Here is a 12,774-nt window from a genome sequence, read left to right as displayed (position 1 = left end):
GATAGCGGTAGATGTTCCGAGTGCTTGGGCCCCTGCACCCCTGTGGGAGACCCAGAAGCTCCAGGCTCCTGGCTTAGGATTGGCTCAGCTCCAGCCCTGGCGGCCGCTTGGGGAGTGACCCAGTGGACGGAGGACCTCACTTTCTCTTCTTCTGCCTCTCTGTAATGCTGCCTTTCAAATAAATAAATCTTAAAAACAAGACTAGTGGCAGTACTGAGGTCCATCCGTGGAACTGTGGAAGTGGCTGGAGAACTCCATCCCTCCCCACCACGGTCTCCTTCAGTAGCCAAGCAAACCACGTGGACTCGGGTGCTTATCTGGGGCCTGGTTCCGGGGACACCCAAAGGTGCCTGGAAGCCAGTGCTAGGTGCAGCCACAGCACCTCAGGTCAAGGATGGACGTGGAGCAGCCCGAGCAGGCTGCGGGAGCGGGGGACGTGATGAACCCGATGCTCTGTATTTCAACATCAATTACTGATGTGGTAGCTGAATTGTATTAGTGTTTGCTCTCGTGAACTCGTCTGCTGAATCTCAAAATACTTCAGTGCTTGTCCATTTAAGAGTAATTTAAAAATATACAGCCACCCTAGGCACGGCACACTATGAAAATAAACACTCCGGACACTTTCTTAGTAGCAGCTGAAATTACCAGCCCGGTCAGTATTCAGAATTTTCCTAATTATCCCAGAAATATCCTTTTTTTATCAGTTTTTTAAAATCAGAATCCAAATAAGCCCACAGACTGCATTGAACCGATGTGCTAATTTAAATATGACAAAATCCTCAAGCTTTTTTGTTAAAATAAGAAATTAAGCAAGTCACAGATTTTAATTGGTTTTTCCAACATGCATTTGGAGAGAGAGCAAAATGCCCTCCAGCTTTTTCGTCCTGACAGAGCTCATTTGTGTTACTGTTTGGGGAGGCAGAGAATTCAACAGGGAACGAATCACCAAGGGGAAAAACCAATGCCATCTACAGGTGTTTCCTGGGGTGTATTTTCACTGGACATCTTCATAGTCATCTTTAAAGCCTTGGTCGTCTTCTAAGGCGCTGTTGTCCAAAAAGCATTCTGTGTATGGATTTATTTCAGTCGGGGAGAGCAGGGCTCTGTACTGCTCATGAATATTCATGGTATTCTCCACCCCACCCCGGGAAACAAGATTGATGTTCCCGGGAATGTTCTTAACACCTCATCAAATCAGATGCCTTAAACAAGTTTTACGGCTCAGAAAACATCTCTCTCCATATGTGGTTCTCCTACAGAGGACGTCTCCTGTATCACTCCTTTTTTTACATATTTATTTGAAAAGCAGAGAGAGAGAGGGAGAGAGGGAGAGAGAGGGTCAGAGGTCTGCTATCTGTTGGTTTACTCCCTAAGTTCCTGCAACAACGGGGGCCAATGCAGGAGCCCGGAACTCGACCTGGGTCCCCGTGGGGTGGCAGGGACGTGACTACTTGAGCCTCCTCCTGCTGGCATTAGCAGGAAGCCGGGCTTGAGAGCAGAGCTGGGACTGAAACCAAACCCCGGACACGGGACACACATGCCCCAAGCTGACTGCCACGCCAAGCACCGCCCCTTTATTTCTTCAAGCCGTCTCTTTTGCTAACAGTGCAAATGTGCATTTTAAACACTCGGCCCTGGAATTCTATTAGTCAACAGCAAAGGCCTCTTAAGTCTCATTTCTAAATAAGAAATGGCTGCCATCCAGGTGTCAAGTCCTCACTCCCTACATTAACTCATGCTTGTCTTTGGAGTGGGAGGAAGGTGCCATCAAGCTGCCCCACTTAAGATGAGGAGACTGAGACACACACACAGATATGCCTTGTTCTGCAGTTACATACTGTACAACTCATGCCTTGGCTCTAGGACTCCCCGGAGGATACAAGGTGCTCAAGTCCTTTGTGTCTTTTAAAATACTTTTAAAAAAGATTGATTTACTTGAAAGGCAGAGAAATAAGAGAGGAGAGACCATCCGCTGGTTCATTCCCCAGATGGCTGCAACAGCCAGGACTGGCCCAGACAGAAGCCAGGACCCCAGAACCTCCCCCAGGTCTCCCACATGGGTGCAGGGCCCCAAGGACTTGGGCCATCTTCTGATGCTTTCCCAGGTGCCTTAGCAGAGAGCTGGACTGGAAGAGCAGCAGCCGGGACTTGAACCAGTACCCACGTGGGATGCTGGCATAGCAGGTGGAGGCCCCCTACTTGAGCATCTTGAGCCGATGAGGAGTCTGCGGCTCAGATGCGTGGGCCCCTGGCACATCCAGGCCAGCCTGTGGGTCCAAATGCTCCAGACTCAGGTTTCCAAGGATGGATTTGAAGACAGGATGTATTACACCAACGGGCACCCATTTCCTCAGGAAGAAGCGGATGGCAACAATCTCCATCCCCAGGTCAAGTCCATTCCACACACAGAGTCATCTTGTCCCGGGAGCTGGCCCCAGACTGTGCATCCCTGACACGTGCCTGTCTCTGTCTCGGGTGATGCCAGGGACTGCTGCTGGTGCCATCGGCTTTCCCCAGACACAGTCCTTTCTGCCCTTGAGGGCTCTGTGCAGTGCCATAGGAGATGTTAATACAGCAAATGAGCACTTGGCCATGAGTCAGATTTAGGAACACCATCAAAAGCATTTACGTCTTTTGCAGAGAATGGTCTCAGATGATTCATGCTGTTTTTTAAAGATTGATTTATTTTAAAGACAGAGTTACAGAGGGAGGGGGAGAGAGAGAGATCTTCCATCCACTGGTTCACTCCCCAAATAGCTGCAATGGCTGGAGCTGCACCGATCCAAAGCCAGGAGCCAGGAGCTTCTTCTGGGTCTCCCACATGGGTGCAGGGGCCCAAGCACCTGAGCCATCCTCCACTGCTTTCCCAGGCCATAGCAGAGAGCTGGATCAGAAGTGCAGCAGCCGGGACTCGACCCAGGGCTCATAGGGGATGCCAGCTTAGTAATGTGTCTTTAGCTAACAGAAGACTGGACCAGAGTGATTTGAATAAGCTGCTGTTTTTCTCATCAGGTGCTTATCACACCTAAGGCTCCTTCAATGACTGCGCCTTCAATGTCTTTGGGCAAACTGTACTGCACAGGAGAGAAGGGGGCGCCCCGGCAACTGTAACCAGCGACTCCTGGCCTTGGCCACACCGGCTGCACTGCACACACTCTCCTGGGTGATGTGTCAATCACCTTATCACTGGGACAGGGATTGGGTTCTGGCACAGAACACTCTCTCTCCCCCTCTCTCTCTGGCTTCCACCCACCATCTCTCTCCCTTCCTCTCTCCCCTCTCCTCTCTCTCCCATACCTTCTTCCTCTTCTTGTCTCTCCCTCCTCGCTGCCTCTCTCTCTATCCCTCTCTCTTTCTCTCTCCCTCCCTCTCTCTCTCCCTCCCTCCCTCCCTCCCTCTCCCTCTCCTCTGTGCCCCCAAACCCATCTCTGTCTCTCTCTTCCCCACCATAGAGCTGCGGAGAAGAGACAGCGGAATCTATTCCCTAAACTCCTTTTGGCTGATTGTGAAGACGTACAGCTTTAATGCTATGGAATTTTATTAGTTGGCCCTGAAAGAAGGAAATGAGCCTGCAAAGCCTGATTTTGGTGGCAGAGAGAGCGAGGAATGGATTGCTAGGACGTCAGTGGAGGACAGTGTGCCGAGGACACCAGGGGTCTTCAGACAGCTTACGGGGTCGGGATGCCCACACCCAGCTCAGAGTGCGGGTCCCAGCAGCTCCTCCTCCTCCTCCTCTTCCTCCTCCCTGCTAAGGGCACCCTGGGAGGCAGCAGTGATGGCCCAAGTGCTCGGGCCCCTGCTGCCTGCATGGGAGACCCGGATGGAGCTCCAGGTTCCTGTCCTCAGCCTGGTCCAGCTGCAGCTGTTGAAGCCATTTGTGGAGTGAACCAGCAGATGGAGGATTAATCTTTCTTCTTTCTCTCTCTCTCTCTCTCTCCTTTTTTTTTTTTTTTTTTTTTTTTTTTGGACAGGCAGAGTGGACAGTGAGAGAGAGACAGAGAGAAAGGTCTTCCTTTTTTTGCCATTGGTTCACCCTCCAATGGCCGCCATGGCTGGCGCACTGCGGCCTGCGCACCGCGCTGATTCGAAGGCAGGAGCCAGGTGCTTCTCCTGGTCTCCCATGGGGTGCAGGGCCCAAGCACTTGGGTCATCCTCCACTGCACTCCAGGGCCACAGCAGAGAGCTGGCCTGGAAGAGGGGCAACCGGGACAGAATGCGGCGCCCCGACCGGGACTAGAACCCAGTGTGCCGGTGCCGCAAGGTGGAGGATTAGCCTATTGAGCTGCGGTGCCGGCCTTCTCTCTCTCTCTGTCTCTCTCAAACAAAGCAAAAATTTTTCAGAAGAGGTCATGCAGAGGTGGGCATTTAGTCCTGAGCTTAACGCACTGGGTAAGATGCCTGTGTCTCACGTTGTCCCACGTTGGAGCACCTGGCTCCAGCTCCCTGCTAAAGCACACCCCCCTCGAAGCAGCAGTGATGACGAAAGTGCTTACGTGGCATTAACCTCCTGTAGATTAAAAAAAAAAAAAAGCAGAGGGGGCAGGTGCTGTGACGTAGCAGGGAAAGCTACCGTCTGCAGTGCCCGCATCCCATATAGGCACTGGTTTGAGTCCCAGCTGCTCCGCTTCCGATCCAGCTCACTGCTAATGCACCCGGGAAAAGCAGCAGGAGACGGCCCAAGTGCCTGGGCCCCTGCCACCCAGGAGGGAGACCTGGAAGAAGCTCCTGGCTTCAGCCTGGCCCAGTGCTGGGCATTGTGGCCATCGGGAGTGAACCAACAGGTGGATCTCTCTCTCTCTCTCTCTCTCTCTCTCTCTCTCTCTCTCTCTCTCTCTCTCACACACACACACACACACACACACACACACACCAAACCCACGCCCTGGAACCTCAACCCCTAGTGGGATGGGTGTCAGGAGGTGGGGTTCCTGAGGTGGAATTAGCGCCATGGTTTAGAGGAGACTCGGACGAGGTCACCGGACCAGGCAGCAGCCACTGTCCCCAGGGGGCCGCCCTCGGGCCGATCCGCGGCCCAGCTCGCACAGGCCCTCAGGGGGTTTCCCACCAGGACAGGTCTCCCTGTGCACCTGCTGGGAGCCCGGGGTCTCAGCACCGCTGACTGGGAACGATGTGGCCACAAGGGGGCGGCAGCACACCGCGCGCTCTGCGCTTCCGAGGGAAGTCCCTCCAGCCCCGGGCGCAGCGGCTGCCCCCCAGAAACGCGATGAGAGAGCCGGTGAGCGGGCCGAGCCAGGCTCTTTCCTGGTCGGGGCGATGTGCCCGCAGACGGCCTCTGTGACCAGGAGTTCCAAAGGGCAGCAGAGTCCTGGGCGCTGTGTAACGCCAGGGTTTGTCTCACCTGTGCTAGCAGGTGTTGGGTGCTGTTCGGGGGGGTGTGCAAAGTAAGAAGTCTCTATCTCTAAAAACTTGCTCTGTCTTTTGGATGTAAAACAACGTAAGACGTGGGGTTCGTGGCCTTTCTACTTGTTACTTGTTGAATTCTTTATTGGGTGGAGCATTAAGCCTTTGACCTCAAAATGTTGTTGCAAAAATTAGAAATGAAAACAAGGTGGAGAGAGGGACCTACCATTGTATTCTTTTTTATTATTATTATTATTATTATTGACAGGCAGAGTGGACAGTGAGAGAGAGACAGAGAGAAAGGTCTTCCTTTACCGTTGGTTCACCCTCCAATGGCTGCTGCGGCTTGTGCGTTGCGGCCGGTGCACCGCGCTGATCTGAAGCCAGGAGCCAGGTACTTCTCCTGGTCTCCCATGGGGTGCAGGGCCCAAGCACCTGGGCCATCCTCCACTGCACTCCCAGGCCACAGCAGAGAGCTGGACTGGAAGAGGGGCAACCGGGACAGAATCCAGTGCCCCGACCCATTATATTCTTTTTTTTTTTTCAGAGTGGACAGTGAGAGAGAGAGACAGAGAGAAAGGTCTTCCTTTGCCGTTGGTTCACCCTCCAATGGCCGCCGCGGCCGGCGCGCTGCGGCCGGCGCACCGCGCTGATCCGATGGCAGGAGCCAGGAGCCAGGTGCTTTCCCTGGTCTCCCATGGGGTGCAGGGCCCAAGCACCTGGGCCATCCTCCACTGCACTCCCTGGCCACAGCAGAGAGCTGGCCTGGAAGAGGGGCAACCGGGACAGAATCCGGTGCCCCAACCGGGACTAGAACCCGGTGTGCCGGCGCCGCTAGGCGGAGGATTAGCCTAGTGAGCCGCGGCGCCGGCCCCATTATATTCTTAAAACTGTATCCATGGGGGCTGGCGCCATGGCTCACTTGGCTAATCCTCCACCTGCGGCGCAGGCATCCCATATGGGCGCCAGGTTCTAGTCCCGGTTGCTCCTCTTCCAGTCCAGCTCTCTGCTGTGGCCTGGGAGGGCAGTGAAGGATGGCCCAAGTACTTGGGCCCCTGCACCAGTGTGGGAGACCAGGAAGAAGCTCCTGGCTCCTGGCTTCAGGTCAGCGCAGCGCCAGCTGTAGTGGCTACCTGGGGAGTGAACCAAGGGAAGGAAGACCTTTCTCTCTCTCTCTCTCTCTCTCTCTTTCTCTCTCTCACTGTCTTTACCTCTACCTCTCAAATAAATAAAAATTTTTAAAAAACTGTATCGATGAACTATGTGAAATTTATATTACTAAAATATGTTATTATACTTTATAATAATAAATATTATAAAATGCATTACTATATTAATAGATACATAACCAAAAATTTAAAAGTAATTCCTGAATGACTGGGGCTGCCCTCGCTGGCCATGGAGCTCGCGGCTGCATCTCCGGCACAGGCCCCGCTCGTCTCATTTTACTTAACTGCAGCCCCCGGGGGAGCCCTCGAGACCGGCGCTGGACCACAGAGAGAACTAGGCTGTCTTTCTGAGGAAAGCATACCCTGGATTTAACGAGGCTGATTTGAAAACAGTGGTGCTCTCCCTGTGTTATATCCACATTCTCCCCTAGAGAGAAGATAATTTAATATTTAATGCATCTTCAGGGATGCATCAGAAACTTAAGAACTGGGGCTGGAGCTGTGGTGTAGCGGATAAAGCCCCGGCCTGCTGTGCTGGCATCCCACGTGGGCGTTGGTTTGAGTCCTAGCTGCTCCACTTCTGATCCAGCTCTCTGCTGTGGCCTGCACCTGTGTGGGAGACTGGGAAGAAGTGCCTGGCTTCAGATCAGCCCAGCTGTCGCGGCCATCCGGGGAGTGAACCAGCAGATGGAAGCGCTCTCTCTCTCTCTGTAACTCTGCCTTTCCAATGAATAAATAAATCTTTTTTTAAAAAAAAAAAAGAAACTTAAAAACTGTCAGCTCAAATCAGTCTAATGGAAATGAACCGTGATGTTGAAACTCTACTGCGCATGCTCTGCTTACTGTTGCCCCAGCAACTGGCCGCTGGATGAGGACAGCTCGAAGCGAGCAGCCACTGGGAAGTGAACTGGTGAGGCAGAGGATCTACTGCGCATGCCTCGCTCGCTGTTGCCTAGCAACGGGCCGGCTGGGTGACAGACGGCTCAAGGCGAGTGAAGAAGGGACAGGAATGGTGGGTGAACTGCTGTTACCCAGTAGCCGGTGTTTATTGAGCATCGACCAGGGCGGCCGCTGTTTCTCGAGGAAGTGCGTGTCATCAGTACAATCATTTTACAGTCGAGGAAGGTCACTTTCAGAAAGTCCCGATGAATCTAGGCCAGCACCGGGGTGTGCACCCGGGTCTCCTGGCTCAGACACTCGGCGAGACGGGAGCCTCGGACAAGACCCAGAAGGAGGCCTCGTGTGGGTGAGGGCGCGACCGAGGGCCCCGAGAGAGGACCCTCCCCGGACATCTGCTGCGGGGCTCTATGACCAGTGGCCCAGGGCACTCCTCCGGCTGCGACAGTCGAAGGCCACCAGCGCACACAGGGACGTGAGGACCAGGCCGGCCAACCCCAGGCGGACGAGGTTCCCCCGGGTGTAGTCCAAGGAACTCGAGCCTGTGAGGGGGAGAGAGGGGGTCAGCTCCAGACCCTGCGGGCCGGACCCTGGGCATGAGGGAGGAGGTGAGGGTCCCGACCCCAGGGCGAGCTCACCAGTGTGGGCGTGCACCACGAGCGGCTGGCTGCGTGGCGACAGCACGTAGGGTGCGTGCGGCGTGTGGTAGTAGCAGCTGTAGGTGCCAGGGGCTTGGGCGCCGGCCAGGGGGAAGTCGGCCCAGGGCTCTTTGGAGTCGAGGTACTGCAGCGGGGCCGCCTCGCCGGCGCGGTACAGCGCGAAGCTCATGCCAGGCATGCGGCCCGCGCAGCGCAGGCTCACGGTGGCCCCAGGCGCCACCACCGACCCGGGCAGCGCCACCAGCGACGGCCGGGGCAGCTCCTCTGCGCGGAGGGCGACAGGGACTGAGTGGGCGGGCTGCCTGCTGCCTCCCTCTGCCTCTCCCCGTCTGTCTGCAATCATGCACCTGCCTCTCCCTCCCTCTCTCTCTCTTTCCCTCTCTCTTTTCCCCCACCCCCCATCTCTTCCCCTCCCCGTCTGTCTGCAATCATGCACCTGCCCCCCCCTCCCCTCCCCATCTCTCCCCCTCCATGTCTGTCTGGAATCCATGCACCTGCACCTCTCCCCCCCACCCCGTCTCTCCCCCTCCATGTCTGTCTGGAATCATGCACGTGCCTCTCTCTCTCTCTCTCCCTCCCTCCCTCTGTCTCTCCTCGCTCCTAGCATACCTGCCCTAGCTCTGTCTCTGGCTGATCTCTCTGCCTCTTCTGTCTCTGGACAAAGCACCCACAGCTCCCTCCCCCATTGCATCTCTCCGTCCCTCCCTCCTTACCTGTTCCTCCAACCCCTTGCTCCTTCTCCTCCCCATCCCAGGGCCTCACCTGTCACCAGTAGTTCCAGGGCATCACTGGGCTGCGACCAGACCCCCGGCCCCCAGCCTAGCCTCCGGTAGCAGCAGTGGTAACTGCCCCCCTGGGCAGGGGTCACCTCCTCCAGGAAGAACTCGGCCAGCTCCGAGGACACGTCCCTGAAGAGCAGGGGAGCGCTCTCTCCAAGCTTGAAGAGTGCGAACCTCCAGGCGGGCTGGGGGGCTTGGCATGTCAAGCTCACGTTGACCCCCGGGGTCACCACTGCGGCCGGCTGAGCCCCCAGCCACGGCTTGGGGTAGGAGGCTGTGGGGACTGAAGGAGCGCTGCCTGGGTCCTCATGAGAGCACTCAGGGAGGGAAGGGGACGTTGTGGGGGGGACCACCCTAGACAAGCACTGGCCCTTGGTCAGCCTCAGATCCCTGCCTACAAAACAGGGAAGGGAGCCGGTGTTGTGGTGCAGTGCAGCAGGTTAAGCCTCCGCCTGCGATGCCAGCTTCCCACGTGGGTGCTGGTTCGAGTCCTGGCTGCTCCACTTCCCATCCAGCTCCCTGCTAATGGCCTGGGAAATCAGCAGAGGATGGCCCAAGTACGTGGGAGACCCAGATGAAGCTGCTGGCTCCCGCCTGGCCCAGCCCCATCCGTTGCAGACACATGGGGAGTGAACCAGCAGTTTGAAAGAGCTCTCTGTGTCTCTCCCTGTCTGTGTAACCCTGCCTTTCAAATAAATAAATAAATCTTTAAAATATATGGGAACGGAGCAGAGAGGCAGGACACAGCCTCCACACCTTTGAAACAGCCTCCAAGGCCAGGTCCGGGGAACCTGTCGTTCTGAGTAGCTCTGGAGATATTTGCAGCAAAGTTCAATGCTTCTGCCATGGCTCCTCTGTGTCCCCCAAGTTCTTGGGCTGGAAACAGTCTCCATTGCAACCGTGTTTTGACAAGGATCAAGGCCTTGATGTTGTGGTACAAGGAGGAATGGAACAGCCCCTCTCCCTCCCTGGTGCTGTTATCAGGTGGCCAGGGATTTCTGTTGTAAAGCCAGATATTTGCCAAAGCCTGTTACCTATTTGGGGGGTGGGGGAGTAATGCTGGATCCCTCCCCCCATGCAACAAAGCCCCAGAAACACATTCTAGACCTAGGTGTGTGGTGGTTTGAACTAGGAAAGAAGCAGAGGAAAGTCTTAAAATGCAAAATGAGAGACAAGATGAATCAGTTTGACCTCTGGCCCAGGGCTCCAGCTTCCTGCTAACGCACACCCTGGGAGGCAGCGATGGCTCAGGCGGTTGGTTCCTGCTGCCCACATGGGAGACCAGCCCCAGCTATTCCAGGCTCCTCTGGGGAGTGAACCAGCAGCTGGGAGCTCTTTGCCTCCTACCCTCTAAAGTAAATAAATAGCAAAAAAAAAAAAAAAGTGTTTAAAGAATATAAAAAGGAATCCCAGCGTCACTGAGACTTGGGCAAACCCCTGAGCCGATCACGCTTGAAAGAGGACGTGCAATTGGCCAAACCCGTCTGCAGGGGGCAGAGTTGCTCAGCTTTGGTCCTGATCGCTGTTAGCGGTAACAAAGTAACTGAGAGATGGTTTTCTTGGAGGAGTCAAGGTTAAAGTAATGGTTAACACTGAGCTCGGGTGACTTTGTAGCCAAGCAAACACTGAGAATACTTGCTGCATTTGTCAGTTTCTCTCAGGACACACAGAGGAGGTGACCAGTGACCACTTCCAGCCTACACAAGCACACACGCCTGCGGGTGTGCTCCCCGCTGCTTTACTGTGAGGGTAGGGAGGCTGCAAACAACCTCTGTGTCCATCCAAAGGGGCGTGGGCAAGCAAGCTAGAATCCGCCAGGTGCTAGTGAGCAAAGCCAAGCCAGCTAGAGTTGGCGAGGGCGCCGCCGACTACCCCAGGAGAGGCTGGGAACTGAAAACTGTGAGATGCAGAAGTCTGACTCACGAAACATCAATTTTGCTTTGCCAAGGGGTGGGTGGGGGGAGGATATAAATACACGTGTGTGTGAATGCATGGAAATTTTTGGTAAGGATTCCAAGGACTCTTCCAGGCAGACAGGGAAGAGGAAGAGGGAGTCCCTTATGTGTGTTTTAGTGATGGCTGCAATGTTAAGACCGTGAGTGCCCATCATCTTTACCATTTTATAAAAACGCAGTTTCAGATACATCGATAGCTAAGCGACGGCCAGTTCCCCGGGTGGCTCTTGTTTGGAACTGACGTGCTGTGGGAGAGGCATCGGGAGAAAGGAGAGACCCAGAGCTGCCTCCGGGGAAGACCCCGCATTTGCAGAAAAGGAGCTCCGAGTTGGGGGCGCCGGGGACTGGCTGGCACTGCAGGGGGCCCTGCCTGTGCTCTGCCAAGCTCTGAGCCCAGGGCTGCACACACGGCAACCCACTGTACAGGGAAGACACTGGGTCCCCGTGACACACCGCAAACAAGGTGCTGAACCTGGGGTTCCAGCTTAGGTCTCCTCAGCTCCCAGGCCGATGATGCTCCTGACTCACCCACGGCAGTCGCTACGCGGACGGAGGAGGGAGGGAGGGAGGGAGCGAGGGACACCTGGTGCAGGGTTTGGCGCCACAACAAGCGCGTGGAGTTGCACCTGGGCTGTGTAAGGGAGCGGGGTGGGGGGGTGGGGGGTGTTACTCACCAGAGGGAGTGAAGGCCGCGTGGCACAGAGGCCCTGGAGAAGGTAGAGGGGGCGGGTTCTTTTCAAAGCCCAACCTCACTGCCAGCCCCAGACTCCCTGGCCCTCTCTGCTCTGGGGATGGGAATTCTACCCCTGCTTCTGCCTCTCCTAGGCTTCCGTTCTCTACCTACATAATCCCGGAGTCCACACCCAAGAGCCCAAGCCTCCAGGCTCCACTGTCTTCAGGGGACAACTCCCCACACGCATGGTTTCTCTGCCTGGAGCCTGTCTCAGGGACTCAGGCGTCCTGGCTCCCAGCCTAGCCCCACATCAGAATCTAGGGGTCTACACCCCCTGTCTGTAGGCAAGAAGCCCCTGGCCCCCTCCTGCCTCCAGACTCAGGGAACCCTGGTCCCCCTCCTCCAGCCCAGCCAGGGGCCCAGGGAGATGGAGGGCAGCTCACAGAGGGTCAGCAGCTGGAGGGTTCGCATGAGGGCCATGCCGGGCCGATCGCCGCTGGAGCTGGGGCCAGGGCTCAGTTCTGCCTGCTCCTCTCCCAGGAAACGGGGCGACTTGGGAAAGGCAGGTCAGAGCCCTGTGTAGGGGAGGGGAGGAAGGAGGTGGGGGCTCCGGGGTGACTGTGTCACAGCCCCATGATGCTGCGGAAGAAGTCAGGAGAGGGAACAGTCAGACCCTGTTTGTGTTCTTTTTTTTTTTTTTTCAATGTTTATTTGAAAGAGTTACAGAGACAAGGAAGGACAGATCTTTCGTCTGCCGTTCACTCCCCAAATGGCTGCAATGGCCAGGGCTGGGCCAGGCTGAAGCCAGGAGCCAGGAGCAACTGGGAATCTCACAAAGGTGCAGGGGCCCAAGCCCTTGGGCCATCCTCTGCTGCTTTCCCAGGAGCAGTAGCAGGGAGCTGGATCAGAAGTGGAACAGCCATGGGGCCAGCACTATGGCATAGCTGGTAAAGCCACCGTCTGAAGCACCAGCATCCCATATGGACGCTGGTTTGAGTCCCGGCTGCTCCACTTCTGATCCAGCTCCCTGCTATGGCCTGGGAAAGCAGTGGAAGATGGTCCAAGTGCCTGGGCCCCTGCACCCACGTGGGAGACCCGGATGGAGCACTTGGCTCCTGGCTTTGCCTGACCCAGCCCTGGCCATTGCAGCCATTTGGGGAGTGAACCAGCGAACGGAAGCTCTCTCTCTGTTTCTCCCTCTCTCTAACTCCACCTTTCAAATAAATACATAAATTTAATTTTTAAAAAATCCATGCATAAGCGGGAGTCTTCCACAAG

At 55.7% G+C, this 12,774-nt stretch overlaps 1 protein-coding gene across 1 annotated transcript; it reads right to left on the bottom strand.

The window, feature by feature from the left end:
* Nucleotides 1–7,571: 7,571 nt before the first annotated feature.
* On the bottom strand, nt 7,572–12,050 carry OSCAR (osteoclast associated Ig-like receptor). Its single transcript, XM_070062924.2, has 5 exons — nt 11,940–12,050; nt 11,498–11,530; nt 8,852–9,151; nt 8,069–8,353; nt 7,572–7,972 (listed from the first exon to the last, which is right to left on the bottom strand). The coding sequence occupies exons 1-5, from the start codon at nt 11,974–11,976 to the stop codon at nt 7,839–7,841; spliced, it is 789 nt and encodes a 262-aa protein (XP_069919025.1). The 5' UTR covers nt 11,977–12,050; the 3' UTR covers nt 7,572–7,838.
* Between the last annotated feature and the right edge of the window lie 724 nt (nt 12,051–12,774).

This window comes from Oryctolagus cuniculus, chromosome 18 (assembly GCF_051225735.1).
Source record: "Oryctolagus cuniculus isolate XC-2025 breed Fujian yellow rabbit chromosome 18, ASM5122573v1, whole genome shotgun sequence".
NCBI classification, from domain to species: Eukaryota; Metazoa; Chordata; class Mammalia; order Lagomorpha; family Leporidae; genus Oryctolagus; species Oryctolagus cuniculus.
This window is presented reverse-complemented; position numbering and strand designations above follow the sequence as displayed.